Source organism: Odocoileus virginianus, unplaced genomic scaffold (assembly GCF_023699985.2).
Source record: "Odocoileus virginianus isolate 20LAN1187 ecotype Illinois unplaced genomic scaffold, Ovbor_1.2 Unplaced_Scaffold_15, whole genome shotgun sequence".
Taxonomy (NCBI): Eukaryota; Metazoa; Chordata; class Mammalia; order Artiodactyla; family Cervidae; genus Odocoileus; species Odocoileus virginianus.
In genome coordinates, this window is record NW_027224277.1 from 967,119 (window position 1) to 992,560 (window position 25,442).

The 25,442-nt window shown below is 61.0% G+C and overlaps 1 protein-coding gene across 1 annotated transcript in view; it reads left to right on the forward strand.

Moving 5' to 3' along the window:
* Nucleotides 1-25,442, forward strand: part of VAC14 (VAC14 component of PIKFYVE complex) — a 77,549-nt gene that overhangs the window by 34,579 nt on the left and 17,528 nt on the right. Inside the window, exons 13-14 of the mRNA XM_070462861.1 lie at nucleotides 1,958-2,114; nucleotides 9,928-10,060. Coding sequence (XP_070318962.1) covers nucleotides 1,958-2,114; nucleotides 9,928-10,060 — 290 coding nt within the window. The remainder of the gene's footprint in view (nucleotides 1-1,957; nucleotides 2,115-9,927; nucleotides 10,061-25,442) is intronic.

Here is a 25,442-nt window from a genome sequence, read left to right on the forward strand (position 1 = left end):
CAGCCTTGCTGGCACAGAGACCAGAGCCAGGTCCAGTGGACGGCGGCTCCTTGTGGTCCCCACTGCTGTCCCCCAGGCCCCCCCCCCCCACTGCCCAGGCAGAGACAGAGTCCAGGCCTAGGCCTGCGTCCGGATGGTGGTCACCCATAGCCACGTTCAGCTTGGACTGAGTGGTTTTGCTGGTCTGCTGGGGGAGAGCCAGTGGCTGGACTTAATGGGCTGGACTGAGAACCCCGAAGTGGCTGCCCACCAACCCCCCACTCTCCTCTTCACAGCATTCCTTGACCTCCGTTTTGGCGGCCCCTCTCCAGTCCTTTGCTCTAAAGCCTGAAGGGGACAGTGTTGCTGTCCTCCAGCTCCCACTTAAGGGGGCTTCCACTAGTGTGTGTGCACACAAGGACACATGGTTTTGCTCCAAGCCCACCTGTCTGTTGGCTTTAGCCCCCAGGGGACCAGAAACAAATCTGATACGTAAGCACGAGAGGGGTGGCCAGGATAACTGAAGGAACCTGTAGACAACATTTCCGGCTGTAATTGTACAGTAGAAGTGTGTGGTCTGCATTCATTTGCGGGTTGGTGTTAAACTTTCTAAAATGAGAGAATTTGGAAGACGAAGTGCAGATTTGCTGGCCGTTGCGTCCTGTGGGGAGGCGGCGGCATGTGGGGATGGGTGACACAGATCCTGCTGATGCAGAGGTGAAGCTGGAGGCCTGGGTATGTGTGCTGCTGTCCCTGCCCTATCCCCGTGCAGGGCCGCTGGCAGGCCAGGCCCCAGATTCTCACGCAGAAGTTGTGCAGGAAGCGTCTCCTGTGATCGGCACAGCGCCCTGGTGAGGGCGCGTCCCTGTGGGCACACAGGAGGAAACAGCCTCCCAGTCCCCTGCAAAGCCACGTTCAGACCGCGCCCTGTGTCCAGGTGATGGTCCTTGATGACCTGCCCCTGCCTGGTTTCTACCCCCACCCCCACCCCGCTCCGGGGCTGGGCTGCAGCTCGGGTTCTGGGAATGTGCCTCTGGGTCTGGTCCTGTGTCCATGAAAAGCTTCTACTAGTTACGAGACTGCTCTGCGTGCCTGCCTCTACCCCCAGTTCCCTGGCAGACCTGAGCTCAGCACTTCAAGGCCCGGCAGTCCCCCTCAGGGCAAGCTGCCGGCCCCGGGAGCACAGGCGCTGCACCAGGGCAGCCTGTGGCCTTGCCTCTCCTCCCGCCAGTGTGGGCCTGGCCCCCAGCGGGCACCGCTCAGTAGAAGCTGGTGGGGGCAGGTATGGTGGAGTTCACTGGTCCAGAGTCAGGCAGCTGGTGTCAGGGTTGAGACTGAAGCCAGGACTGTGAGCACAGAGCCCCATTTGTGGACTCAAGCTGAGTCTGATGTGGACCCCTAGGTTCCTTGAACAGGTGCCTGTAGGCGAGACTAAGGACAGTCAAGGGCTCACCTCCGACTCGGAGCCGGGACAGCTGCCCCCTGTGGCCTCCCCCCCTCACAGGGCCACTCAGGGTGCGGGCATCTCACGGGCCAGGACTCTCAGGCATGCTGGGTCTCCCCAAGCGTATTTTCCGATAGGGAAATAACCCGCTGGACCTGGTGTGGGTTGTGTGACCCTTATGGGATCAGCATCTGGCTGAGCTGGTTGAGCTGCGCTGGCTGAGGCCTGACCAACCGGGGGCCCCCGGCTGCACAGGCTGGGCCCTGGGCCTGAGACCCTCCTCTCCTGGGGACCAGAGAGCAGTGATCACTGGAAGAGCTGACCCCGCCTTCTCCCCCCACTTCCTGCCGTCCGCTGTCTGCCTGTGTTCTCCTGAGTCTGTATCCTTTGCAGCAGTCTCTGAGCACTCAGAGCTGTGAGCCGGGCAGCCCTCAGTGGCCTGTCGCCCTCCTGGTGCCCTGGAGGCGGCTATCCGTCCGCAACCGCAGCGCAGGGTGGGGGTCCTTGTTCATCATCCTCCTCTTCTCTCCCCAGGTTATCCTAAAGGATCTGGAGGTGCTGGCAGAAATTGCTTCTTCCCCCGCAGGCCAGGCGGATGACCCAGGCACCCTCGATGGCCCTGACCTCCGGGTCAGCCACTCGGAGCTCCAGGCACCCACCCCCGGCAGAGCCGGCCTGCTGAACACGCCCGGTGAGTCTTCCCTTCCCAGATGGCTGCGGCCTCGGGGCCCCTGGGCATGGCGCTGCTCAGTCTTGCCCTGGACCAGCTGGCACCTGGGCCACCCTCCTGAGCCCGGGGGCTCCCCAGGGCCAAGGCCGGCGATGTGCCGCTCTGCAGGCAGCAGGCAGCCTGACCCTCCTGCCTCCCACTCCAGCAGCCTCCACCCTCTCAGGAGACCCTCACAGCCCTTTCCCTCATCTCCCTGCAACTCTCGGCCCTTTGAGCCATTGGCTGAACGTGAAACCATCCAAGTCAGCTGATGGTCTCTTCCCCTGGGACGCCATCACCTGGTCAGGAATCAGGGACCCCAGAGCTTGGGTGTCATGGGTGGAAGATGAGGCAGCTGTTCCTTCCTTGTTGAGAAGCTAAAACTAACACAGCAGGTGGCCCAGACCGGAGAGTGGATAACTCAGACAGGGTGTTCCCGGGCAGTCCTCGGACATGAAGGTGGCCGTGGCGCCCCTAGAGCCCCCACTTTGGGGTCCCTCCAGCCACAGGTGGCTCTTCTCCTGCGGCCAGCGTGACTCCTGGGTCCTCCCTCGCAGGCAGACGCCACTGCCTTCCAGCGACACGATCCTGGAAAACACCCAGGGAGGCAGCTTGGAAGGAGCATACCCAGCGAATCTTGGGCATTTGCCTGGGTTGTCTCTGTCCCCTAGTGGCTCTTGACATCCAGATACAAGATCTTAGACCTCCTCTGATGCAAAAGTCAAGAGTCAGATAGATGTGGGGCCTTTTCAGTGGTGGCTTCCCTCACACAGCCCCACTGCACTGTCCCCGAAGGCGTCCCAGTACTTGGCCCTGAGGGCACCTGCTCGGTGGAAGTGGGGGCCAGGCTGCCAGCCGATCTCAGAAGGCCCATGCCTCAAAAAGTGAATGAAAATCGCCCAGTCGTGTCCGACTCTTTGTGACCCCATGGACTAAACAGTCCATGGACTTCTCCAGGCCAGAATACTAGAGTGACCTTTTCCTCCTCCAGGGGATATTCCCAACCCAGGGATTGAACCCAGGTCTCCCTCATTGTAGGCAGATTCTTCACCAGCTGAGCCACCAAGGAAGACATCTCACTAGTAACACCTGAAGTCAGACCCCAGCCATGGGGTGTCCCATAGGCTCAGGCTGTCACCACTGTGCACGCTCCGCCTGCAGCTGCTCTTGTTCCCAGCTGCTTCTGACTGAAGGCGGGAAGGAGGCAGGGGCTCTCGTGGCAGCCCAGCGTCCTTTTCTGGTTCTGCAGGATGCAGCAGTTTCCAGCCTGTGAGCCGCTTCCTCTGGACATTGGGCTGCGGCCGGGAGGCTCCCGCATCCTGACCACGCGACTCCTGTGGACGGGAGTCCTCCCCTCTGTCCGTTCTTGTCCTAGGTCCCCAGATCAGCACTTGGGCACAAACCTGAAGTCTCTGGATGGGTGGCAGGGTTGCCAGAGGCTGGGGGGGGGGGGGTGGGGGTGGGGCTCACTGAGAGGAAGGGGGCCAGCAGCTGAGAGGAGGTCTCCTGTGGGTGGGGGCGTCCCCCAGAGCTCCCTGCATCCTCGGGAGAGGCTGCGGGAGCACAACCCCGGGCAGGGGACACGTGTCCTCTCCACGGGGCTGTCTGATCCGTCCCTCCTCTGTAAGGGAGGGAGAAGGGCATGGGAAAACGGGTGGCTGTGAGACGCTTCCTGGCTAGTGGAGGGGTGGGCTGGAAAGCAGCTGTGCACAGCCCGTCCTGGAGGGGGCAGGGTGGGAGCCCTGGCTGCAGGGCCGGGCCCCGGGAGTTCAGGTAGCACGCCCTCCACTGCTTGGAGCAGGAGCTAGAGGGACTTGGGTGGCAAAGAGCTCTGCACCCCAGCTTCTGGCCGTGTCAAGACGCCTGGGCCCCCGGAGAGGCTAAGGTGATGAAGGCTTGCCCCAGCTCCCAAGGCTGTCAGACTGGCTTGCATCAGCCAGAGCCTCGCCCTGAATTCATAGAAAACAGCTAAGTGTGCCAGACGGGAAGAAATTCCGTCCTGGAACGAGCACCACGGAAGTGCCTGCAGCCAGTGAGATTCCCCGCTGTGAGGGTTTCACGGCGCCAGGCGCCCTGTCGGGGTGGCACCCACCCAGCGCGGTCCCTTGCTGGCACCAGGTCTGTGAGGCGGGCTGTGGTTCTCCGAGGTCAAGCTCACAGCAGTAACCGGAAGTAAGAGCTGTGCCCTGTTGCTGTCTGCCTCGGCCGCCTTGGGGAGGGCAGGAGCTGGGCGCTGAGGGTGCTGGCATGGGGCACAGGTCAGAGGGCACCCAGAAGCACACACATATTCCGTCCTTTCTCCCACGGCGTCTCTGCACGCAGGGGGTCCTTCTGTGCATTTCCGGCTGGCCACATGCGGAGGCTGCGAGGCAGACTGTCTTCCGGTTCGGATCTGCCTTCCCCTGGCTCGCCAGGGCACAGCTCTGAGAACTTGCAGGTGCAGGGCTGTGCCTTTTTAAGACAGATCACCCGCCCTGCCCCCCTACCAAGGGCCTTGGGAAGACTGAGGAGGCGGGAGCCTAGCAAAGATGGGCCCAGTGGCATAGTGCCTGCACGTCGCGCCTGTAAACTCAGACCGTGCAGACAGTGCGGCGGTGGCCGTCACCTGCCTGGACGCTGCTGTGCTGGCCTCAACATCAGCGCAGCAGTGCCCACCGGGGACCTGCTCTCGCCTGGCCTGGCAGGGACACCCCTGCCTGCAGTGCAGCGCGGTGTGGGCGCAGGCAGTGGTCTCCCTTCTGCCCGACCCTCTTCACTCCTGGCCCCAACAGAGCCTCGGGCTGGGGAGGGGGCCGCCGTTGGGCCAGTCAGGAGGACCGTGAGCTGCCTGGGTGGGTGGCCCCAAGGGAAGCCAGTGGAGGGCTCCATCTCCCTAACTTGGGCTTCCGTGAAATGACATGAAAGCGCCCAGTTCGGTCACCTGTGACTTGGCGGTGTCTGTGCCTCCTCTGCCTGGCTCCACACGACTGGGGCCCTGCCAGACTCCGAGGAGGAGGGCCTGCAGGGAGGAGGGCTCTGGGTCAAGGCCCTGCTACCGGAGTGGGGGAAGCTGGGCCCCGCACAGCTGCGTCGTGACCTGTGACCAAGTCTCCTGGGACAGATGTTTGCCCCCAGACCCAGCCTTCCCAACCTTCCCTTCCGGCCCGTTCTTCGGGTGAAACTGCTCAAGTCATTGCGCCCTGCAAGGCTGTCTGCTCCCCGCTCCAAACACGTGGGCAAAGACAAGCGTGCTGATTCAGTTTCATTGCTTATAGCCCAGCCTGGTGTGACCAAATGCAAAGATAAACTCTAAAGGAAACCCAGAAAGCCATCCCTGGTGGTTCCCCGAGGACAGCAGTGACTCTAATGTGATGAGCTCTTGTTCCGGATGAGGCTCTGTTTTCAGCACTTTCCTCATGTCAGGTCACTGGAACCTCCCCGTGGGTCAGCCCCTTCTCTGAGCACAGGCTCGCGGTGGTGCTGGCCCCGGAGCCTGCTTCGTTCACCTTCCCGTGGCCCCCCTCCCCCCACCAGCCGTGGGTGCTCCCAGGCCCTGCCGGGCTCCTTCACTTCTCTCTTGCTCTGAAGCGGGCAGCTGGACAGCCTCCTGGAGCTGGGGGACTGCCCGGGGCAGAGGTCTCGCTGGCCTTTCCACAGAGACCAAAGTGACTGCCTGCTGGATCGGTCCTCGCCGCCGTGGGGGCTGGGCCCTCTGACTTGGGGGCTCCCCGCCCCCTGAGACCCCCGTCCCAGCCTCTTCCCTCTGAGCACAGGCCCTCGGTTCCACCAGCCTCCCCGTCCCAGCCCCGCCCTCAGGGCACTTCGCTGTGGGCTGGGCCTTGTGCTTCTCAATTCCTCGAGCCTGTTAGACTCCCAAAGGGACCAGCCCAGAGGTGTCGCCCCCGGGTGGCTGGCCGGACCTGTCCTGGGTGTCTGCGGGCCCTTCCCTGCCTCCTGGGCGGGGCGGTGACGCTCTCGCATCTGGTTTTGTTGAACTGTAGCGGGTGGTGTATTGAGGCCAGAGCTATTTTTATCCTGACATGTGAGGCTCTTGCACGTCACAGCCACAGAGCTCTATCCAAAACATCCTGGGGAGGCTGTTTGTCGGTGCTCTGCAGAGTCTCCTGTCGCCACATCAGGTTTCACTTAGGAACATCTGCAGTGCTGGCTTGCCAGCCGCCTGCCCCCAGACCGGCCCTGCACACCCGGTGCTCCCGGCGGCATCTGCCTGCCCTGGGCCAGCGGCGCTCACGTGAGCCTCCTGCCTGAGCCCCATCTCTGCAGCAGGCAGGAGGGGGGTGGAGTCCCGTTCTCCTCGCCTTTCGGGTGCTCCTCCTGAGACCAGGCTGCTCCCAGCCCTCCCCTGGCCTCTGACCAGACCGGCTCCCCCCATCCCTCCCGGTGCAGGCCTCCCAGCCTGTCCTCTCAGGAGACCCGCGAGCACGTGGTGGGGGCAGTGCGGGCCCTGACCGCCCCATCCTGGGGCCACAGCCCCTCGCCCTGGCCTGTCCTCCCGGCAGACCCTCGAGCACGTGAGGGGGGCGGTGCAGGCCCTGACTGCCCTGTCCGGGGGCCACAGCCCCTCGCCCTCAGGCTCTTCTCAGCTGCTGGAGAAAGGAGGCTGATCCAGTCGCATGCGGAAGGGCAAGAGGCGGGCGCCCCATGGGGAGGAGCAGGCTGTGGTTGGGCAGAGATGAGTGTTCAGCTGAAAGAGGCCTGGCACTCCCCGTGGGAGCACTCCTGGAGAGTTCCTTCTCTCTCCACCCCGTCTCCCCTCCCGGGCCTGCAGCCCTGCCCAGAACCCTCTCTCCGGTCCCACCTCGAGCCAGCTGGTCAGTCAGAGCGGTGACTGGTGGGCCAAGGGAAGGAGGCCGAGAGGGAGCGAGGCGGTTGGGAGAGGCGGCTGCCCTTACCCAGCCAGCCCAGCCTGCCCAGCCCATGTGGCCCTCCCCAGGGCTCCCCTCCCGCTCCTGCAGGGCCTCCCCTCCTGGGGCAGCAGCCTTGACTGGAGTCCGCACTGGCAGGGAGCCTGAAGGGCCACAGGCCGCGGGCAGCCCCGCAGCCTCTCCCGTCAGCCTCGGAAGGCACGTGGTGCCCACTTAGACTGCACCCAGCCTCCTGCTCTTTGAAGTGAGTGGCGGAAGCGTCCATGGTAGGCACCGCGCTGTGAGGCCAGGACCCTCTTGACACGGCTTTTCCCACGTGTCTCTGCCCCCCTCCCTCCCTCCTAAGGGCCTCCTCAGCTCCAGGGGCCACCATGTGGGCCTGGACCTCGAGAGTTGACCGTGGGCCCCAGCGGCGGCCGTGGCTCAGGAGGTGGGACCCTTTCGCCTCACGCAGCGCTCTGGGTCAGGGCAGGTTTGCCGGTAGTAACAGCCCCTCTTGTTCGAGCTCAGACTATGTAGGAGTACCCGGGCCTGGCACATTACATCTGTCTCATTCAATGTGGGCTCTCATTGCCCCCATCTTACAGATGAGAAAACTGAGGCTTAGAGGGGCTAAGAGATTTGTCCAGAGTTGCCCAGCTACTCAGGCTTGAGTGAAGATCTGATCTCAGGTGTGATGGACTCCCAAGCCAATCTCTAAACACCATGTTTGGGACTTCCCTCGTGGTCCGGTGGTTAAGAATCTACCATCCAGTATAGGGGACAGAGGTTGGGGACTGAAGATCCCGCATGCCACATGGTGCAGCCAGAAAACCCCACTGCCTCTGTAAGAGCCGAACCACCCAGGACCTCTCCCCAGAGCCTGCTCAAGGCACGCGGTCCCCAGGACCTGGAGACTGTGGCCCCGGGAGGGGAGGATTTCTTTATGGTCAGTCACTGGTTAGATCTCTTTGTCCTTTGGAATACCGTGGAACCTAAGCCTGGTAATGGGTGGGACAGGGACATAAGGAGCCGTGGTCATTGAGCACCCAGAGGGCTGCAGGGAGCTGGGCCCCAGGCCACACGTACCTCCACGGGGGGGGGGGAGCCTCTGCCCTCAGCCAGGCCTTCACAGGGGCAGCAGAATTCATGTCCTCAAGTGTGGGGACAGGGACAGCTGTATCCACAGCCATCTCTTCAGAGTCAGCCCCAGCTGGGCCTGGAGTAACTCGATCTGTAAGAATGTGACACTCGATTCTGCAAACAGCTCCTCCGGGGCCGGGAGCAGACTGTTTGCCATTCCAGAGACCCTCAGGACAGCCCTGGGCCAGGCTCTTCCGGACAGGGACCCAGAACAACACACAGCAGACAAGAAGTGCATGAGGCCTGTCCTTGAACTGGCTTCTCACACAGGGCTCGCCCCAGGCACGATTCACAGGAGCTGTCCAGGAGGTTCTGAAGAGATAACAGTAGTTTGAAGGTGTGGCTCCTGGCGAGGCATCCTCACAGACCAGTTCAGAAAAACTGGTCTGTTTTTTCCCAGGAGAAAAAAAATCAGGAAACACCTTTTCCACTTCCCAGCCATTTCCCTGTAAGGACCTCGCAAGGATGTAAGGAAGTCTGAGTTCAGCACAACGATAGACCTTCTGGGAGAAGGTCTCACTGCTGCCTCCTTGACCCCGGCATCTGATGAAGTCAGCCTGCCAGGGCTCCTCTGAAAGGCTTGCTTATGCTCTGGACGATGCTTCCACACACTTGTGCTTTGGGTTGACGCTTCTGGGAGCTGATATCCCCTCTCACAGTCAAGCTTGATTCCCAGAGACCCCACTCCCTGCCTGTTTCACTGAATCGTACATTTTAAAAGGGTTAACTTGATAGTATATGAGTTGTATCGCAATTAAACTGTTACCAAAAAAGATCAGATGCCCTATTCATGCGTCAGGCAGATGTACTTGAGGATTCCTGTCATCACCACCACTTCTTTACAATGCTGTTGAGATCAGCATGTGCTAGAAAGCAAGGACGGGGCGACCCCAGGGGTGTATGAACACATGACATCGGGATCGGCTTCGAACTGTGTCAACCCCACCCCAGTCCCCTCTGCACCTGATGCCTTACACTGGGCCGTGTTCGAGGCTGGGGTGGGGTGGGGGAGAGGGTGCTGTTTCTGGCCTTCCATGTATTTTCAGCTGGGATACATAAGGGGGTGGAGGAGGAAATGGCAACCCACTCCAGTATTCTTGCCTGGAGAATCCCATGGACAGAGGAGCCCGGCGGGCTACAGTCCATGGGGTCACAAAGAATCGGACACAACTGAGTGACCAAGCGCATAAGGGGGGAGACCTGGAGTGTGCTTCTGGTTGTAAAGCCAGCTCAAGGTCTTCAGGGTGCTACTCTGACAGAGCATCTTTGCCTGAAGATGAAGAATGTCTGACTTCAGAACACTGGGTGCAGGTGACAATGCCTGGTCACGTTTTGCCAGGGTGTGCCATCTTTGACTTCTCCTTGAGCAGGGGTGGGAAAGGATTGTGGCCTCTGCCTCTGGGGGTCTGTGGGCTTTATGGACAGCTGGGGCTGTGTCCCTCTTTCTTCTCTATGACTTGCCGTCTGTTCTTAACCCTCCAAAGCCTGGGTGTATTTTATATATTGGGATGATGAGTTAAAGATGTGTTGTGTTTTTCCAAAAACCACCTAGCGCCTAGTCTTATACAGGGAGCGTTCAGTAAGTGATGGAGGGGTGACCAGCGGAATGGGTGCGTTCGTAGCGAGCAGTGTCGTATCAGCTTGCACACACATGTTTGGTCCTTGCGTTTTTGCTGCCAGCGTGGCCCTTGATTGACGGTGTTCCCTCATCTGGTTGCACAGGGACTTTCCCCACCTTTTTGGCATCAATAACTATTTCCTTTCTCTGGACATGCAGAATAAACCCCGTTCTATCCCTTCCTCTGTAGGTACCAAAGGCGTGGAGTGTTCTCCTTCCACCCCGACCATGAACTCCTACTTTTACAAGTTCATGATCAACCTTCTCAAGAGGTTCAGCAGTGAGCGGAAGCTCCTGGAGGTCAGAGGCGCCTTCATCATCAGGTCAGTTCTGGGAGCTTCCCTTCTCCCATGGCCTCGGATTTTCATCCTCACGTCTTGCAATGGGTCAAGGCAACCATGGTCTCTCCTGCTTCTCCAATGTGTGATGGTTGCAGAAAGAGGGAGAAGCCGGGAGAGGAGGCTGAGAAGAAGGGCCTGGGAGGCAGAAAAAAGCTGAGGAGAGGGGAATGCAGGAAGCAGTGAGGGGGCAGGCGGCGGGGAGGAGCCTGCTGAGTGCGGCTGGGAGTGGGGGAGAGTGGCAGGCAAGGAAGTGCGGGAGCAAGCCCAGGGTCCCCAGCCCCAGAGGGAGAGTGGCGTTGAGGCCACCCTGGGGGTGGTCAAAGGATTGATTCTCAGGAGGGGACAGAAGGGCAAAGAACAGGACGGCACAGTCCCTGCCGGTTGGGAAGGACCACCCAGGGCTTCCTGGTGGTGGTGGTGGGTGTCGCTGCCCCCTGCTTTCCTGAGCTTGAGGAGGGCAGGGCTTCTCCGCTTCGGCACATTGGCGTCTGGGGCTGGTTAATTCTCGGTGGCAGGGGTGTTCTGTGCTCTCTAGGGTATTGAGTAGCGTCCCCTGCCCCGACCCACTAGGGGCTAGGAGCACCGTCACTGCCCCAGTGGGGACAGTCAGAAGTGTGTCCCCAGACAGCGCCAAAGGCCCCCAGGGGGTAGAGTGATCCCAGGTGGCAGTCACGGTTACAGAGGGCAGAAGTGGATTCTGAACCTTACTGGCCAAAAGCGGAAGGTTTCCACGTTTGTTTTCTCACAGTGAGTTGGGGACTGAAGGGACCCCCCACCAGGAAAATGACAGACTCTCCCCACACAAGTGACAGCTAGCTTCATGCGGCTTTCCAAATTGCAGAGGTGTTGGCTCTCTCCTCCTTGCCTGGAAGACTTTCAGGAAACCAGTGGGGAGAGAAGCCTTTGGGAAGGGAGTTTGTAGCTAGTTTCCTCTCTGGAGAGCCCGCTGCAGTGGGTTTTTCCAGCCTCCATCAGCCTGGCACGCCCCATTGGGGCCTGGGGAGAGAGTGCTGGGGGGTCGCCAACCCCCCAGACAGCACAGGGTGGAAGTGGGGGCCGCGTGTTCATGTGCGCATGTGTAGGGGTGTTCCCTCTCCCATCAGGGCTGAGGCTTCGCGGAACTGGTGGTCCTGCCTGTCCCCATGGTCCTGTTCAGAGCCTCCAGGGTGGCGAGGCTTCGCTTGCTCTGCAGGGTCTCCCAGGCATCCTGGACTGGTGGGAATCCTCATTTCTGCAGGAGGGAAATGAGAGAAGGCCACGTGCCTGGCTGGCTTGGTTGGAGCTGGGCTGCAGACCCCTGCACTCCGCTGATTTTGTAGCTGCTCCCCTGTCCCATCTGTGCGAGATGGCCGAGCTGGGTCCCTGAGGGGCCTGCCCACCCCACATGCCAGGACCTCCCGCCACCCCGCCCCCCAGAGGGTCCTCGCCCCTCAGCCTTCTAGGGCTGAGTCCATCCAGCACGGCAGTTACTCGCTGCCCTGGGGCTCAGGTCCCTCGAGGGCCACACTGGGGCCTCCTTGGGCACCGCGCCTGCCCCCAGGGCACAGCTCACTCCAGCCTGCTTGGCCAGCATGCTCTCCCAGCCCCAGGTGGAGAACGCCGCGGGCAGGACGTGAGGCGCTGTCACTGGGCCCCTCACGTATGTTGTCCCACCTGCCATCCTGCCCGACCCCCGAAGTAGCAGCAGCCCTTGTCACGTGCAGGTACCGCTTCCCCAGGGCCGCGCTGGCCCTGGGAGGCTGACCAGCGTGCCAGGCCCCCTGACGTGGAGGAGGGCCTGAAGCCATGTGCCCGCCTGCTCCTCATGGTCAGACGGGGTCGAGGTCCTTCAGCAGAGCTTCGCTGGGGCCCGCACCTGGGAGGGTCAGCCTGCCCACCTGCCTCCCATCTCGTTTCCTTACTTTCTGCTGGCGGTTTTAAAGAAGCTAACACTAGTGATGCATGCCGACCGCTGAGGTGAAGCCACAGGTCTGACAAGAGACCGTGGATGTTTCTTAACCCCCTCTTTGTGGTGTTCAGCCAACTATAAGTTGCTCCCCTCAACCCCCAGGATTGAGCACAGAAAGGAGAGAGACTTCTGGCAGATAAGTGGCTAGCCATGGTTCCTTCAGTGCTGCATTTAGCTCAGTCCAGGGACGGTGACTGGAAGGACAGGCGTCCGGAGTTCTTGAAGACAGACATCTGGCTGGGGGTCTCAGCCTTGAGGAAGAGGCAGGACCCTCCGCAGGCCTGGAGCAGTTCCCCGCCCGCCTGGCCTTCCCAGGCTGCCCCTCCGTGGGGGCGGGAACGGAGCCCCTGCGGGGGTCAGACATCCGCTCAGTGTCCACAAGGCCTTGTTATCTGGTGGACATAACTGTGTAGAGGCATGTTGGGTTTGGGGAGGCCAGGGATTCTAAAACCTGATCTCAGCAGGGCTTGCTGTGCCCCACCCGGGGCCCAGGCCCTTCTTCTAGCTGCAGGGACTCAGGGAGGCCGGGGGGGGGGGGGCGGGGTGGATGCTGAGCACAGGTGGTGTGAGCGGCCAGCCCTGCCCACACATGTGCCCCCTCCCAGGGCGCCACGGCGGTCAAGCAGGTGCCACGGGCACTTGGGAGCCAGTTGAAGAGGGGGCTTCTCAAGTCAAACGACCCTGGGTTCGAATCCCAGTTCCTCCAGTTCTGAGCTGTGTGGACCGTCTCCAAGCCCAGTTTGCTCTGGCTGTAAAACGTGGTCTCGTGCCTGCCCCATCGTTCTGCAGAGCCAGGGGCAGCAGCCGGGCACAGCTGGGGGTCTCTGCTGTTGGCCTCAGGACACGGCTGCGGCCTCCGCCCCGCCCTGTGGTCTGTGGGGAGGGGAGACCTCCCGGTAGAGGGTGAGAGAATCAACCTTCTGTGCCGAGCGCTAGCTCCCGGGGCGCCTACCAGCGGCCCAGCCCAGCCCCGAGTGGGTGTGCGTGTACATTTCCTCCGGCCCTTCCCACCCCCCAGCCCGTGCAGACAGAACAAGCACAGGGCTTGTTTTCCCACGAACCGTCCCACTATATTCCCGAGAAAAGGCGAGGAGGGAGAAAACGCAGCCTCTTTGATAAACTGCGATGTGAACTCCAGCGCAACCCAGCAGCTGTCATCCTGACAAGGCCTGCTTCTGTGCAGGAGCCTGCGAGGCTCACCCCGGCCCGCGTGGCCCTCCGGTGGCCTGGGGCCTAATCAGCTGGGCCTCCCCCCCCTCCCCCACCTTCCTCCCTGCTGCCTTGCAAAGAGGGCTGGCCGGAGAATGCTTTCTTTTCAGCCAGTGACTGTGCTGTGAACTCAGGGCTGCAGCCCCCACCAGCCCCGTCCCTGGTGGCTGGGGTCCCGAGCCCCCTCCCGGGAGAAAGGGAAGCCCCCAAGATGAGGCATTGGGAAGGGGCCCAAGTCGGGGGGGAGCTGTCACAAGGCTTTCTTCCATGAGACCCTGACCCTGAGAAGCCCCACTGGGAACAGCTTCTGGTGCATTCTGGCCCTCCCCCGACACAGACACGCCTGGCAGCTCGTCCAGTGCGTCCCCTGTTAATCCTGTGTCCCCTTACCCCCGGCCCTGGGCTCCACAGAAGAGCCCCTCATTAGGGGCTGGTGGGCCCAGAGCCCGAGCTAGGAAGCCACTGGAAACTGGATTGGTTTTTAATTGTGGGGCGGGAGGGGGCCCAGTGGCGCAAGAGGAGCTCTCTTTTCACGCCGTAATTGGGAAATTCCACTGTGCTGTCCTCGTGCGCTCCTCCCCGGGACAGGCGGCCCCTGTGTCCGGGGCGGCCCACACTGCGGGCCCACCCTCCCGACCTGGCCCTGCTCGCCGTCTGCATCCCCTGGTCCTCTGAGTTCACTCGGCACCCCGTTTCCCTGTGTCTTTCTGCGTGCCACTTTACCTGCCAGCGTCATTGGTTGGTCCCCCAAAGCCCCTTGTGCTGGTGTGAATGAAAGATGAATCGAGGGACCTGGCCAGACCCTGTTCACAGAGCAGTGCAGAAAAGTGGCTTTTCCCGCGGCCCCTCGCCTGCAGGGAAGCTGCTGGGAGGCCCAGCTCAGCTTTCCCTCGTGCCCCAGTAGAAACAAACTGCTGTGACAGACACACGCCCCCAAGTCTGTCTGCAGAAGCAGGTCCCAGGCACCTCCCCGGGGCGCAGGAGGACTGGGGTCTTCAGTCAAGGGGTCCGAGGGGAGGGGGACAGGACACGGAGCAGGGCTGGGGGCCTTCTCCAGGGGATCGCTTCGTTCCTCTCAGGAGCAGCTCCTCTCCCTGCCCAGCTGCCTGTGGGAACCTTCTGGAGCCTTCCACCGTCAGTCCTCTCCAGGGGCCAGGGTGTGTCTGTGAGATGAGAGGCAGGACAGCGCAGGGAGTGTGTGCCAGAAGCTGCTTTGCACAGCCAGCTCCTGACTTTCACCTCCTAACCGGAATGATGCTGAGGGCCTGTGAGTGCAGGGTGGCACGAGCCGACATGCCAGAGATGGCCTGCAAGAAAGCCCTGCCCGCAAAGGTGAAAAGACGCCGCTGGAAGGGGCAGAAATCTAGAGAAATGCCAGCATCCTGCACCTCACAGAACCGTCTGTGGCCCAGGGCTTCCAGCAGCCAGTCCTTACGCTGCCTGTTTCGAACCCACTCTCGCGCACACCGGAGTTCCCGGCAAGAAGCGACGTCTCTTCTGGAATGTGGAAACCACACGCGATGGGCCTTGCTGCGTCAGGCTGGGATGGATTAGGTGCAGCCAGGGGTGTGGGGGAGGAGAGAGCCCTGTGCAGCGCGCTCTGGGGGTCTGGGGAGTTGTAGAGGGAAGTGGCCCCAGGTTCCGAGGGCCCTCCTGGACCCTCGGGGGGGCGCTGATGGAAGTGGGGGCTTGAAGGAGGCTTTGCGCAGGGCTGCTGGGAGCTAGAGGACACGGGTGAGCTTGGCAGAGGGAAGCCATACGACCCATGGAGCCAGTGGCTTGCCCCACATCCAGGAGCGCCTGTGCAGGGGAGGGAGTTGGGAACCACCCAGTGCCCACCGCATGGGATGCCCCAAAAGGCCTCCAGAGACTCATCACGTGGGTGGCGGCACCTACTGGGCCGTCCCAGCCTCCCGTTAAAAGCACTTGCTTTGTAGTCCACACACCTGAGAAGCGTCAGCTCCCCGGCACTGTAGCCAGAGGCTGGGAACTAGACAGTGAGTTTCTCTCTGAAACTTGAGAGGTTGTGGAACCTGCAGTTGTCTCTGGATCTGTTTATATCTTACCTCAGGACGCCAGGAAACTAGCAAAGCTTTGACCTTGGGAAGTCAGACTGCTTGGTTAATGAGGAAGTAGCTGCCGGGGATCGCAGTAGAGCAGCTTAACAGAATGTCAGCAGGCTTGGGATTGGCCCCCAGAGGTCACTTTGATCCTCCGCCTCCCTGGAGTAGGGCTGCATCTGAGCCAGGAGAGACAAGTGGGTGTCCTCGGCTTACGTGTGCTTTGAAACTCCTGGAACCGCAGTACAGAAGTCTGGAGGTGCTCTGTGACCGGCTCTCAGCAAGCTCTTTGTTGCTTTCCACCTAGCCTTTTCACCTTGAGTTTCCTAGAATAGGCTGCTCTGGGAGGCCCCTGTGTGGTCCTCCCCTCTCCCCACAAGCATATCCTTTTAGCAGGTGACCACAGAGATCACACACACACACACATGCGCGCGCGCGTGCTCATACTCATCTTCAGTAAGATACGTGGAAGGGTTTCCATCACGTGTCGTCTGAAAGGCATCACACCAGCTGCCCTTTCCACGTGGAAGGAGAGCTCCCGTCTCTGAGCAGATGCGTCGGAAGGGCCCCGGCCTGGGGGAGTCTTGGCGCCGAACGCCGCCTCAGACGGCCAGAGCGCAGCCCGCTGCGCGCTTGCGGGGTCGGGAAGGGCAGAGGGAGCCTGCTCACAAGCGGGCAGCTCGGCTCCTGGGAGAGCACGGGCTCTGGGCCTTTGCCCGCACCCTTACGTCTCCCTGCGGCCCAGGAGCCCCTGTGCCTGCCCCTCAGCCGTGTCTCAGGGCACCTCCGGGGGCGCTGCACACCCACCGTGGAGCCTGGAGCCCAGAGCCTCAGCCATCTTCTGGGTGCTGGAGGCCATGGGAAAACTGCCCAGCGTCCAGTCTGGACTTGCTTTTCCTCAGCCTGGCTGGAAGGGGCTTCTCCGGGCATTGCTGACCCACAGGGAACCCTGCTGTGGCCCAGCCTCGCCACCCTCTCCCAGCTCTCAGCCTCTGCCTGTCCCCGCTCGGAAGGGGACCGAGGATGAGTCGGCGAGTCCCTCCCCATCTCCCTCAGGCCCCGGGCCTCCAGACTCCTGCCGGCCTGCCAAGCTGGCCTGCTTCCGGCCTGTATTTTTCTTTTTTTCCGGCCTGTATTTAGATGACATAATCTCACTGGAACTGCCTGGCTCTTGGACAGGGACTGTCTTGTCTTGGTCTAAATCTCCGTTTTGATTCTTGCTCAGAAGGACAAGTCTCAACCCCTCTCCTCCCAGCTCATTTGTTTTTCCTCCAGTTTATCACAGTTGCTCACATCACCCACACTGGCCTCTCTCTCTCTCTTTGAAGCTGAGCTGAGACAGATTTCAAGTGCAGTCCTGAGGCATCTCGTTTTTCTCCAGCCCTCTGTCGAGCATCTGTCTCCAGCCTTGCCTGTCACTCTTTCCCTGCCAACGCTGCTTTCCTGGGCGTGAAGTTTGTGTGTCTCCTGCTGCGTCTCCACCGGCCGCAACGCGGTCAGAGCTGCAGTCACGGTCCTGCGCCCCAGCTCCTGCTCTCGCCCGTGACTGCCTGCCCGAACGTGGGGCGTCTGAGCCTCCTCATTTCGCTCCCCTAGACAGCTGCCGTTGTCCCGATGACGGAGCTCCGTTCCTCACCCGCAGCCCTGTCATCGGTAGCCTCGCGGACTCCTGTGTCCCGGTTCTGCCTTGTTCTCTCTGCCATTTTGCCGTCTGTCTGGCAAAGCCCTCTTTTCTGCACCGCGTGACGCTGACACGTGTGGCTTCTGCGCCGCATGTCCGTCTCCGCCTCCTGGTCAGGCCTCCATGACAGCCTCTCCTCCCTCCTCACCCTGGCTCGGTTTCCACGATGCCGTTCTTTTTTAATTTAAATGTTTCATTAAATAACAGCATCCTGTATAAAGGTACGTGAGTCCTAAGTGTCCTACAGCTTGGTTAGTTTTCGCCGGTTTCCTGTATCCAGGTAACGAGTGATGAAATCAAGAAGCAAAGCGTGTCTAGCACCCAGAGGTCCCTCTCGCGTCTCCTCCCTACCCTCCCCCCCCAGTAGGCACTGGCCTGGCTTCTAACTGTACACTCGTGTACCTGGTTTTTTTGTTTCGGTTTTTGGAGGGTTTTTTGTTGTTAACCTGATCTTTAGAGCTGTATATACACGGAATCATACAATCTGTGCTCTTTTATAAACTTTCTCTTGACCTACCACATGATTGTGAGACTCACTGTGTCCCACATAGCAGCAGTTCATATGTCTGTCTCGTCCCCCACTGTGTGAGGAGCGGAGACTGAATCACTGTTCTGCTGGCCGTGGGCATCCGGGTTGTCTTCTTTGGCACTGCTATGAATAATGAATGCTACCATGAGCGTCCCTTCCCTTGTCTACTGGTGGACACATGTGCACAGTTCTCTTAGATAATGCCTGGGGATTGCTGGAGCAGGGCCATACGCATGTTTAGCTTTGACAGATAACTGTCCTAGCTGCACCAGTTTCTGCTCGTATCCAGGATGTATGAGAACTCTTGTTGCTCACATCCTCACCAACACTTGTATCATCAGTCTTTGCTTTTAGCCATTTTGATAGGTTTGTGGTGGTATCACCTTGTGGGGTTTTGTTTGTTTGGCTTTTGGCCATACTGCTTGGCTTGCAGGATCTTAGTTCCCCCACCAGGGGTTGAATCCAGTGGTTCCTTCACTGGAAGCGCAGAGTCTTAACCCCTGGACCACCAGGGAATTCCCCTCACCTCGTGCTTTTAATTTGCATTTCCCCGAAGACTAATGAAGCTAAAGAACTTCTCATCACTTTTTTGCCTTCTGGATATCATCTTTTGCCATGAGCCTGTTTAAATCATTTCCCCATTGGGTCTTTGGTGACTTTCTTATTGATTTGTGGAAATTCTTTCTACATTCTGAATTCAAGTCTTTCTCCAGTGGGTGTACTGTAATTATCTCCTACTTTACAGTTTGCCTCATCACCCCCTTAAAAGTGTCTCTGATGAACTGAAGTTCTTTATTTCTAATGTAGTCCAGGTGACACGTTTTGCTTCTCAGCATTTTTTACGGTTTGTGGTGCTTTTCTCGGGGGATTAGGAGCTCATGAGAACCAACCATAGAGCTGCCTGTTTCTGGCAAGCATTCCCAGTGAACTGGACTCTGAGTACAATCAGCCTAAAGCCCAGAGGTATTAGAGCTTCGCGCTGGACAGGGTCTCGGAGGCCACCTCGTCCAGCCTGCTTGTGCAGTGATTCCCACCTTCTTTCCATCCCCCCGTCAGCTGAATCCCAGCACTTCTGGTGCAGCCCAGCCAGTGGAGGTCTGCAGCCTGGAGTTAGAGCCGCTTAGACCTAACTAGAGTTGTCAGCAGTTGTTGGGTCACAGTCACCAGTACGACAAGGGGCCTTGCCTGGCCCTTAGAGTCACACTGAGGCGCGGGCTGCCAGGCCCAGGAACTCAGTGTCTCCCTGTAGTGCATCTCTCCTCTCAGCCTCTCTGCTTTGGTCTCACCGTGGGCGGGGAGGTGGACCCCTGTCAGGGTCACAGGCCCCGGGTGGGGCGGAGTGGAGCGCTCTCCAGAGGAAAGGGCCCGCAGTGCTCTGCTGAGCACCGTCCTCCCGTGTGAAAGTGTAGCAGCAGCCACCGTGGTCTGCCACCAGGTCTCGGGAGGCTCAGTGCCACCACGAGACGGTGCTCTGCGGAGTGTCTGTACCTGGTGATCGTGCGGGAGGTCCTGGTGGTGATGGTGACAGCGAGGGTCCTTGTGATGAAGCTCCCACCCTCTGCCTGTCAGTCAGGGAGCCAGTGGTGGGGGTCTGGCCCTCCCGCTCCCCCCATTCCCAGCCCCTGGCCCCTCCAGGGCCATCCGCAGCTGCTGCCCTGGGCTCGGCTCCTGGAAGGCTGCGCTCTGTGGCTGACTGTTGCTGCCTCTTGTTTTCTAGGGACGTGTAGGCGGGAAAGCCGCTGAGCGACTTAAGACTTGCCCCCTGGCGGCCTCCGTGCCTCCGTCCCCGCCCCCACGCCCTGCCTGTCGGGGCTCTCGGTTGCAGCCTGACGCGGACTGGCAAGCCCAAAGCGGGAACCCCCCGGGTGTCCTCAGGTCCCGTTAGCCCCGTTCCGGGCTGGGGTCTCAGGACTCAGGCCTATGCCCCGCCTGTGCAGGACGGGGTCGTGTGCCTACCTCCCACGGGGAAGAGGGGCCACTGCTCGTGGGAAATTGGTCTGGAACCAGACCCCAGGCTGTGGACAGGCAGACCCAGCCGGCGTCCACTCTGTGGTCAGCCTTGGTGCTGCCTGGGAAGGGGTATGAAGCCAGCAACACTGAGGGCCCTCCAGGGCGGCGGTGGAAGGAGGGATTCCCCCCCCCCGCCTGCAGGCTGGGAGCTATGTGTGTCCTGTGGCCTTCCCAGAGACCACCGCGGGGGGCCAGCGGGCGGTGGGGTGGCGCCTGAGAAGTCAGACCCCCAGCTGATGGGACCCCTTCCCTGTGGTCTCCGTCTGCAGCCCTGCGCCGTGCCCGAGGCTGGGACTTGTCTGCTGTGTGTTGCGTCAGCGTCACTGTGTGTGGAGCTGGGGCTGGACTCGGACCCAGCCCTGCGCCCAGAGGCGCTCACGCTGTCTCCCCACCTCTGCCCCAGCACGGTGGCCCCAGGCCATGACTGAAGGGATGAGGGCCATCTCAGTCTGGCGCCCAGGAGGGGCCCTGAGGGCCAGCTGAGGCCTCTCGCACAGGTGGAGACTCGGCCCTGCCCTGCCCCACGCCCGGGCGAGGCCGCTGCAGACCCGCCCCGTGGTCCGCAGGACAGGCCCTCAGGTGGCGCTGGGCGGGGAGGAGCGCAGGCTCAGCCAGGCGGCGGCGGGGTCACAGGTGCACGCCTCCCGGTTCTTCAGGGCTGGTCCTGGAGCGGCCTTGGCGTGCCAGGCCCTGAGCCAGCCCTGGGCACACGCGCCTGCCTTCACCCAGGTGGCAGTCCAGTCACACAGGCGGACGACTGATTGAGAAGTGTGAGCCCCAGCGCCGTGGCTCCTGCTCCGGAGGGAGCGGCAGGGTTGACGGGGGTCCACAGGTTTGGGCCTGTGGGGAGGTGGGGTGCCTGGCAGCTTCAGCAGAGCCAAGAAGCTGTGACCTGGATCTTATGTTTTCTCGGGGCATAAAAGTGCTCTAGTTTTCCCTCTCCTCAGGCTCAGCTGAAGCTACGCCAAGAACTGGCTTTTAAAGGCTGCCTGAAATGTGGTTTAGAGCCAAGAATCTATAGAGCCAGTGCATTCGTGACCTTGTTGAAAACGCTTACTGAGGAAAATCAGGGGGGTAGGATTTAGGAACTGGCTTTTTGTTGTTATTGTTTTTCCTTTTGAACATTAAAAAAAAAAAAAAAACACCGCTTTGGCCCTCCTCACCCTGTGCTTTCCCCCTGCGACCCCAGCCCCCGAGTCCACCAGCCCCAGGCGCTCAGCCCTCTGCCGTCCACGACTCCCCCGCCCCAGGCCCTCTCCATCCCCCCATGCTGCAGGAGTGAAAATACCAAGTGGGTAAAATTAAGGAGCCGGGTAGAGTCCTGGAAATTAGGCCACAGCTGTCAGGCCAGGCAAGAGTCCTCATCTCTGAATGGACTGCCGGGAGCAAGCGCTCACCCCCCGTGAGAGTGGGTCAGAGTCCTCAGCTCCCCCCCTGCCCCCCGCTCCGGAGGGGCTGCTGCTGTGCCGGCCTCCACGCATCACCGAGCAGGCCTCAGAGACAGGGTCCCAGGGGGCCCCAAACTTGAGCAGCAATGATGCTCTGTGGGAGCACATGAGAGGGGGTGCCCAGCATGGAGGGAGGGGTCCAGGGAAGCTTCTAGAAAGAGATGCAGAGTCCCTGAGCCATGGAAGATAAGGCACTCAGTGGCAGGGAGGTGGTAGGAGAAGGTGCCCATGTGTACGAAGAGTGTGCCCGGAAGCCTGGGGCCAGGGCCCAGACCCCCGGTGGGGCTGGGAGTGAGGCGGGGGCCAGGCCCGAGCAGCCTGAGGCTCCCCCGGAGTCACTGACGGACCCCGGGCAGGCTCAGAAGGCCCTCTGCACCTGCTGCAGGCGTGCACAAGTGCTGAGGGGCACCCCGACACGTGGCCACGCCGGGGTGGGTGGCAGCGAGCCGGCGGACTGCCTGTGCTCCCAGAGCCCCGGGCCCACGCCCCCATGAACGGCAGCGCAGTGGGGCCCGGGGCTCGCGGTGATGGGACGCGCTGTCTCCAGCTGCGTCGCTGGCCTCCTCAGACACCAGAGGCTGGTCACGGAGCAGCTCGGGGAGCTTGCTTGACAAGGGACGTGGCCGCTACAGCGTTCTGGAAGGTTCAGTGGTGCCGGGGCCGGCAGCGTGAGCAGATAACCTGGACTGAGTCTCAGGCCTTCTTGATACCCAGACGTCCCTGCCCTGATGCGTGCGGCCCTTCCAGGCAGTTACTCCCAGGTGCCTGTGAGTGCAGCCAGCTTTCCCCACCTGCCCCCAGAGAGGAGTCAGCCTCTCCCTTCCTCCTGCGTGAGCTGATGCCCTTCCCGACAGACGAGCCGGCTCCTGAGGGGCCCCCCGCCCCTTCTGCCAGTAGCCCCTGGCCCGAGCAGTTGGCGGGTTCCTGGCGTTACCTCACTTCCTTCCTACCCTTCAAGCCTGAGCCACCACCCCAGTCCAGTTCCTTCTGCTTTTCCTGCACCCCCAAGTAGCACGGTAATTGCTTCCTCAGATCTTCAGCTGTGCACGCGTCTGTGAGTATTTCCCGGTCCTCTGACCCTCTGCAGGAGAACCTGTGATCTTACCGCTGCAGGATCCCCGCGGGGAGCAGGGACGCAGAAAGAACTGCGCCCCCCCCCCTCCCCTCCCCTGCGACCCTCTGACCTGTCTCCTGCCAGCAGTGCCTGCAGGAGCAACAGCGTTGCCGCGTTCTGCCCCAGCCCCATCGTTCGTGTGGTCCAAGGGCACACTCCCCCCAGGGTGGGGTGCTGGGCCTGTTGGGACAGGGCGGCTGCCCGGTGATACTCGTCCCCAGCTCAGCTCCCGAGATGAGGATGTGATTCCAGAGCTCTGGGAAGGTCACAGCTTCCATTTCATTCATGTGGTGTTTGGAGAAACGGTCAGACATCCCTTTACATTGTTTAGTCTTCCTGAGCAAGCTAGGGGGCTCCTAGGAGAGGAAAGACAGCCATCAGAGATGTGCCTCCAAGCCAAGCATAGTGCCAGCAGAGTGGGGAGCCCCGCTCAGGACGAGAGGCCAGAGAGGGAGGCAGGATGGATGGGCCTGGACAGGCTTGAGCGCCCGAGGGGCTGGGGGGAGGGTGGCACGGGCTGCAGCCCACTCAGCACAGCGGCGCCGCCTCCCAGGGCCCCCATCGCCTTGGGGTTGGGGGGGGACACCTCCCCAACGTGCAGGCGTCCCGAGTCCTGGGCGACAGTCCCCGCCTGCCATCTCCCCAGCCCATCCATCTTCCACAGCCCTGACTTGGCTCTGATCTCCCCCTCGGAAGGGGCATCTAGAAAGGCAGCCCCCAGACCCTCTGTACTTGAAATGGGAAGAAGGTGCTTACATGAGGCAAACGTGATTTAAGTAGCCGCGCAAAAGGGAGGCCTCCCATGCGAGGCTGCAGTCTCAGATCTCCCCTGGCCTGGCTGTATCGCACCCACCAGCCCCAGGCCCTGGGTGGAGGCGGCTTTCCAGCTCTGGTGGAAGGCCGGGCCTTTGTCTCCATTGATGAGACTTCGCTCTTCTGCTCAGATGCTATTTCAGGAGAAACCACCCAGTAGTAGGCACTCCTGCCTCAGAGTGGAGCCAGGCGTTTTCTCTTGTGAGGAGTATTATGCTAATCACTCCTTGCAAACAGGCAGACTCTGTAGGAGGTTTGCCTGGATTTATATGAAACCTACGCCTTTGAAGCAAAGAGCCACCGTAGCTAAAAATACCGTTCCTGGCTGTTGATCCTCTCGTTGGTGCAGTGCTTGTTCCATTGTTAAATCTCGCTGCTCCGCCTCCGAGATCTCCTTGAGGGGGTCCACGACCATCCCAAATGTGTCGGTTTCTAAGTGATTTCTGTATTGTTTCAAAAGACATTTTAACCCATGTAAGGTAAAAATGTAAATAACGCAGAAGAATGTAGTTTGAAATGTGAGAGACCCTCCCTACCCCTTCCTCCCCCACAAGTAGCCTCTGCTTTGTTTTACGTACCTCCTCCCAAAACTTGTCTTTGCATTTACAAACGTGTAATTCTGTTTGTGGTGAAGGTTGTGGTTTTCTGGCAGAGAATTCCAGACTCAGAGTCATTCTGCCACTTGCCTTGTGTTCCCTCACACGCCAGCCGTCGTTTGACAAGCGAATCCATCAGGATCCCCAGCTCATCGGGACACTGCCCTCTCTTCTTCAGGCTGCAGCAGGCCAACTCAGGGTCAGCTGTCTCTGAGCAAGGCTGCCATGTCAGGGTTGAACTCCATCGCCCGTGTTTGTGTGCAGTATCCAGACCGTGATCTGTGGGTGGTGATGGGGTGCTGGGGGGACCCCTTGCCTGACACACTCTTCTGTAACCGAGACCTGGGACTCCTCAGGCACCTGCAGGACACCGTCACATCTGGAGCTGTTTCCCATTCTCGTGTGCTTAATCCCATAAAGATCTCCTGGGCTGGGAAGGGACATTCAGATGAAAAGCCTATTTCATGCATCTTAAATTTCCCTGAAAATGACTGATCACAAAAGGAATTTTTGCAGCCTCCTGACAGCAGGTGGGATGGGGTACAAATAGGAGAAGCCCCCTTTGCATCTGGCCACGGAGAACTGAAGCGGTCCCCTCCATGTTCTCTTTGTCCCACACCTTCAGCTGTGACCCTGCCATCCTCCCAGCCCTTTCACTCTGATCTCTTCATGTTGTCCAAGAGACTTATGCGCCAAGGCTGCTCTGATATTTGCTCTTTGTTACCAGCAGTAGGTATTAGCGTTTCACTTCCCTGTCTGTCCTGACGTTTATCTCAGTGCCCTTTAAGTGGGCACTTGTGAAGAGCTACAGAAAATGATCTCAGATCATAAAATTCCGTAGAACTCCCAGATGAAACATTGGAAGGCCAGAAAGGCACTAATGGTTCCAGCTCCCTGATTGGAGGCGGTTCTCGCCTGTGGAAGCCAGATGCAGCCAGGAAGGCAGGAGAGGCGCACGCAGGGACGATGAGCACTGTGCTTCCCCCCGGGGCTGCCAGTCTGGGACCCAGGGGAACACTGTGCTTCCCCCACCCCAAGCCTCTGAGGCGGGGACCAAGGGGAGCACTGTGCTTCCTCCCCTCTTCCCCCGCTCCCTGCCCCAGGGCCTCCAGGCAGGGACCCAGGGGAGCGCTGTGCTCCTCTCCCCACCCCCCCACCCCCGGGCCTCGGAGGGTGGGACCCAGGGGAGCTCTGTGCTTCCCCCCGGGCCACCAGGCGGGGACCCAGGGGAGCGCTGTGCTTCCCCCCGGGCCTCTGAGGCGGGGACCCAGGGGAGCGCTGTGCTTCCCCCCGGGCCACCAGGCGGGGACCCAGGGGAGCGCTGTGCTTCCCCCCGGGCCTCTGAGGCGGGGACCCAGGGGAGCGCTGTGCTTCCCCCCGGGCCACCAGGCGGGGACCCAGGGGAGCGCTGTGCTTCCCCCCGGGCCTCCGAGGCGGGGACCCAGGGGAGCGCTGTGCTTCCCCCCGGGCCTCTGAGGCGGGGACCCAGGGGAGCGCTGTGCTTCCCCCCGGGCCACCAGGCGGGGACCCAGGGGAGCGCTGTGCTTCCCCCCGGGCCTCCGAGGCGGGGACCCAGGGGAGCGCTGTGCTCCTCCTTGCCCCCCCCCGGGGCCTCCGAGGCGGGGACCCAGGGGAGCGCTGTGCTCCTCCCTGCCCCCCCGGGGCCTCCGAGGCGGGGACCCAGGGGAGCGCTGTGCTCCCCGCCGGGGCCGCCAGGCGGGGACTGAGGGCACGGTGGCCACGCTGTCTGGGTCTGAGGGCTCAGTTCTCTCTCACCCTTCCAATGGAGCAAGTCAGGGCTGTGCACAGAGGACCTGGGACCCTAAGGCGGGGACAGGGTAGAAGCTCAGGGGAAGCCAGGACGCAGGCCCTGGACAGGTGGGGAGCGGTCGGGAGGAGGAGAGCAGCCAAAGCCCCGAGCCAGGCCCGGGCCCTGCAGCTCTTTGCCGGGACCGT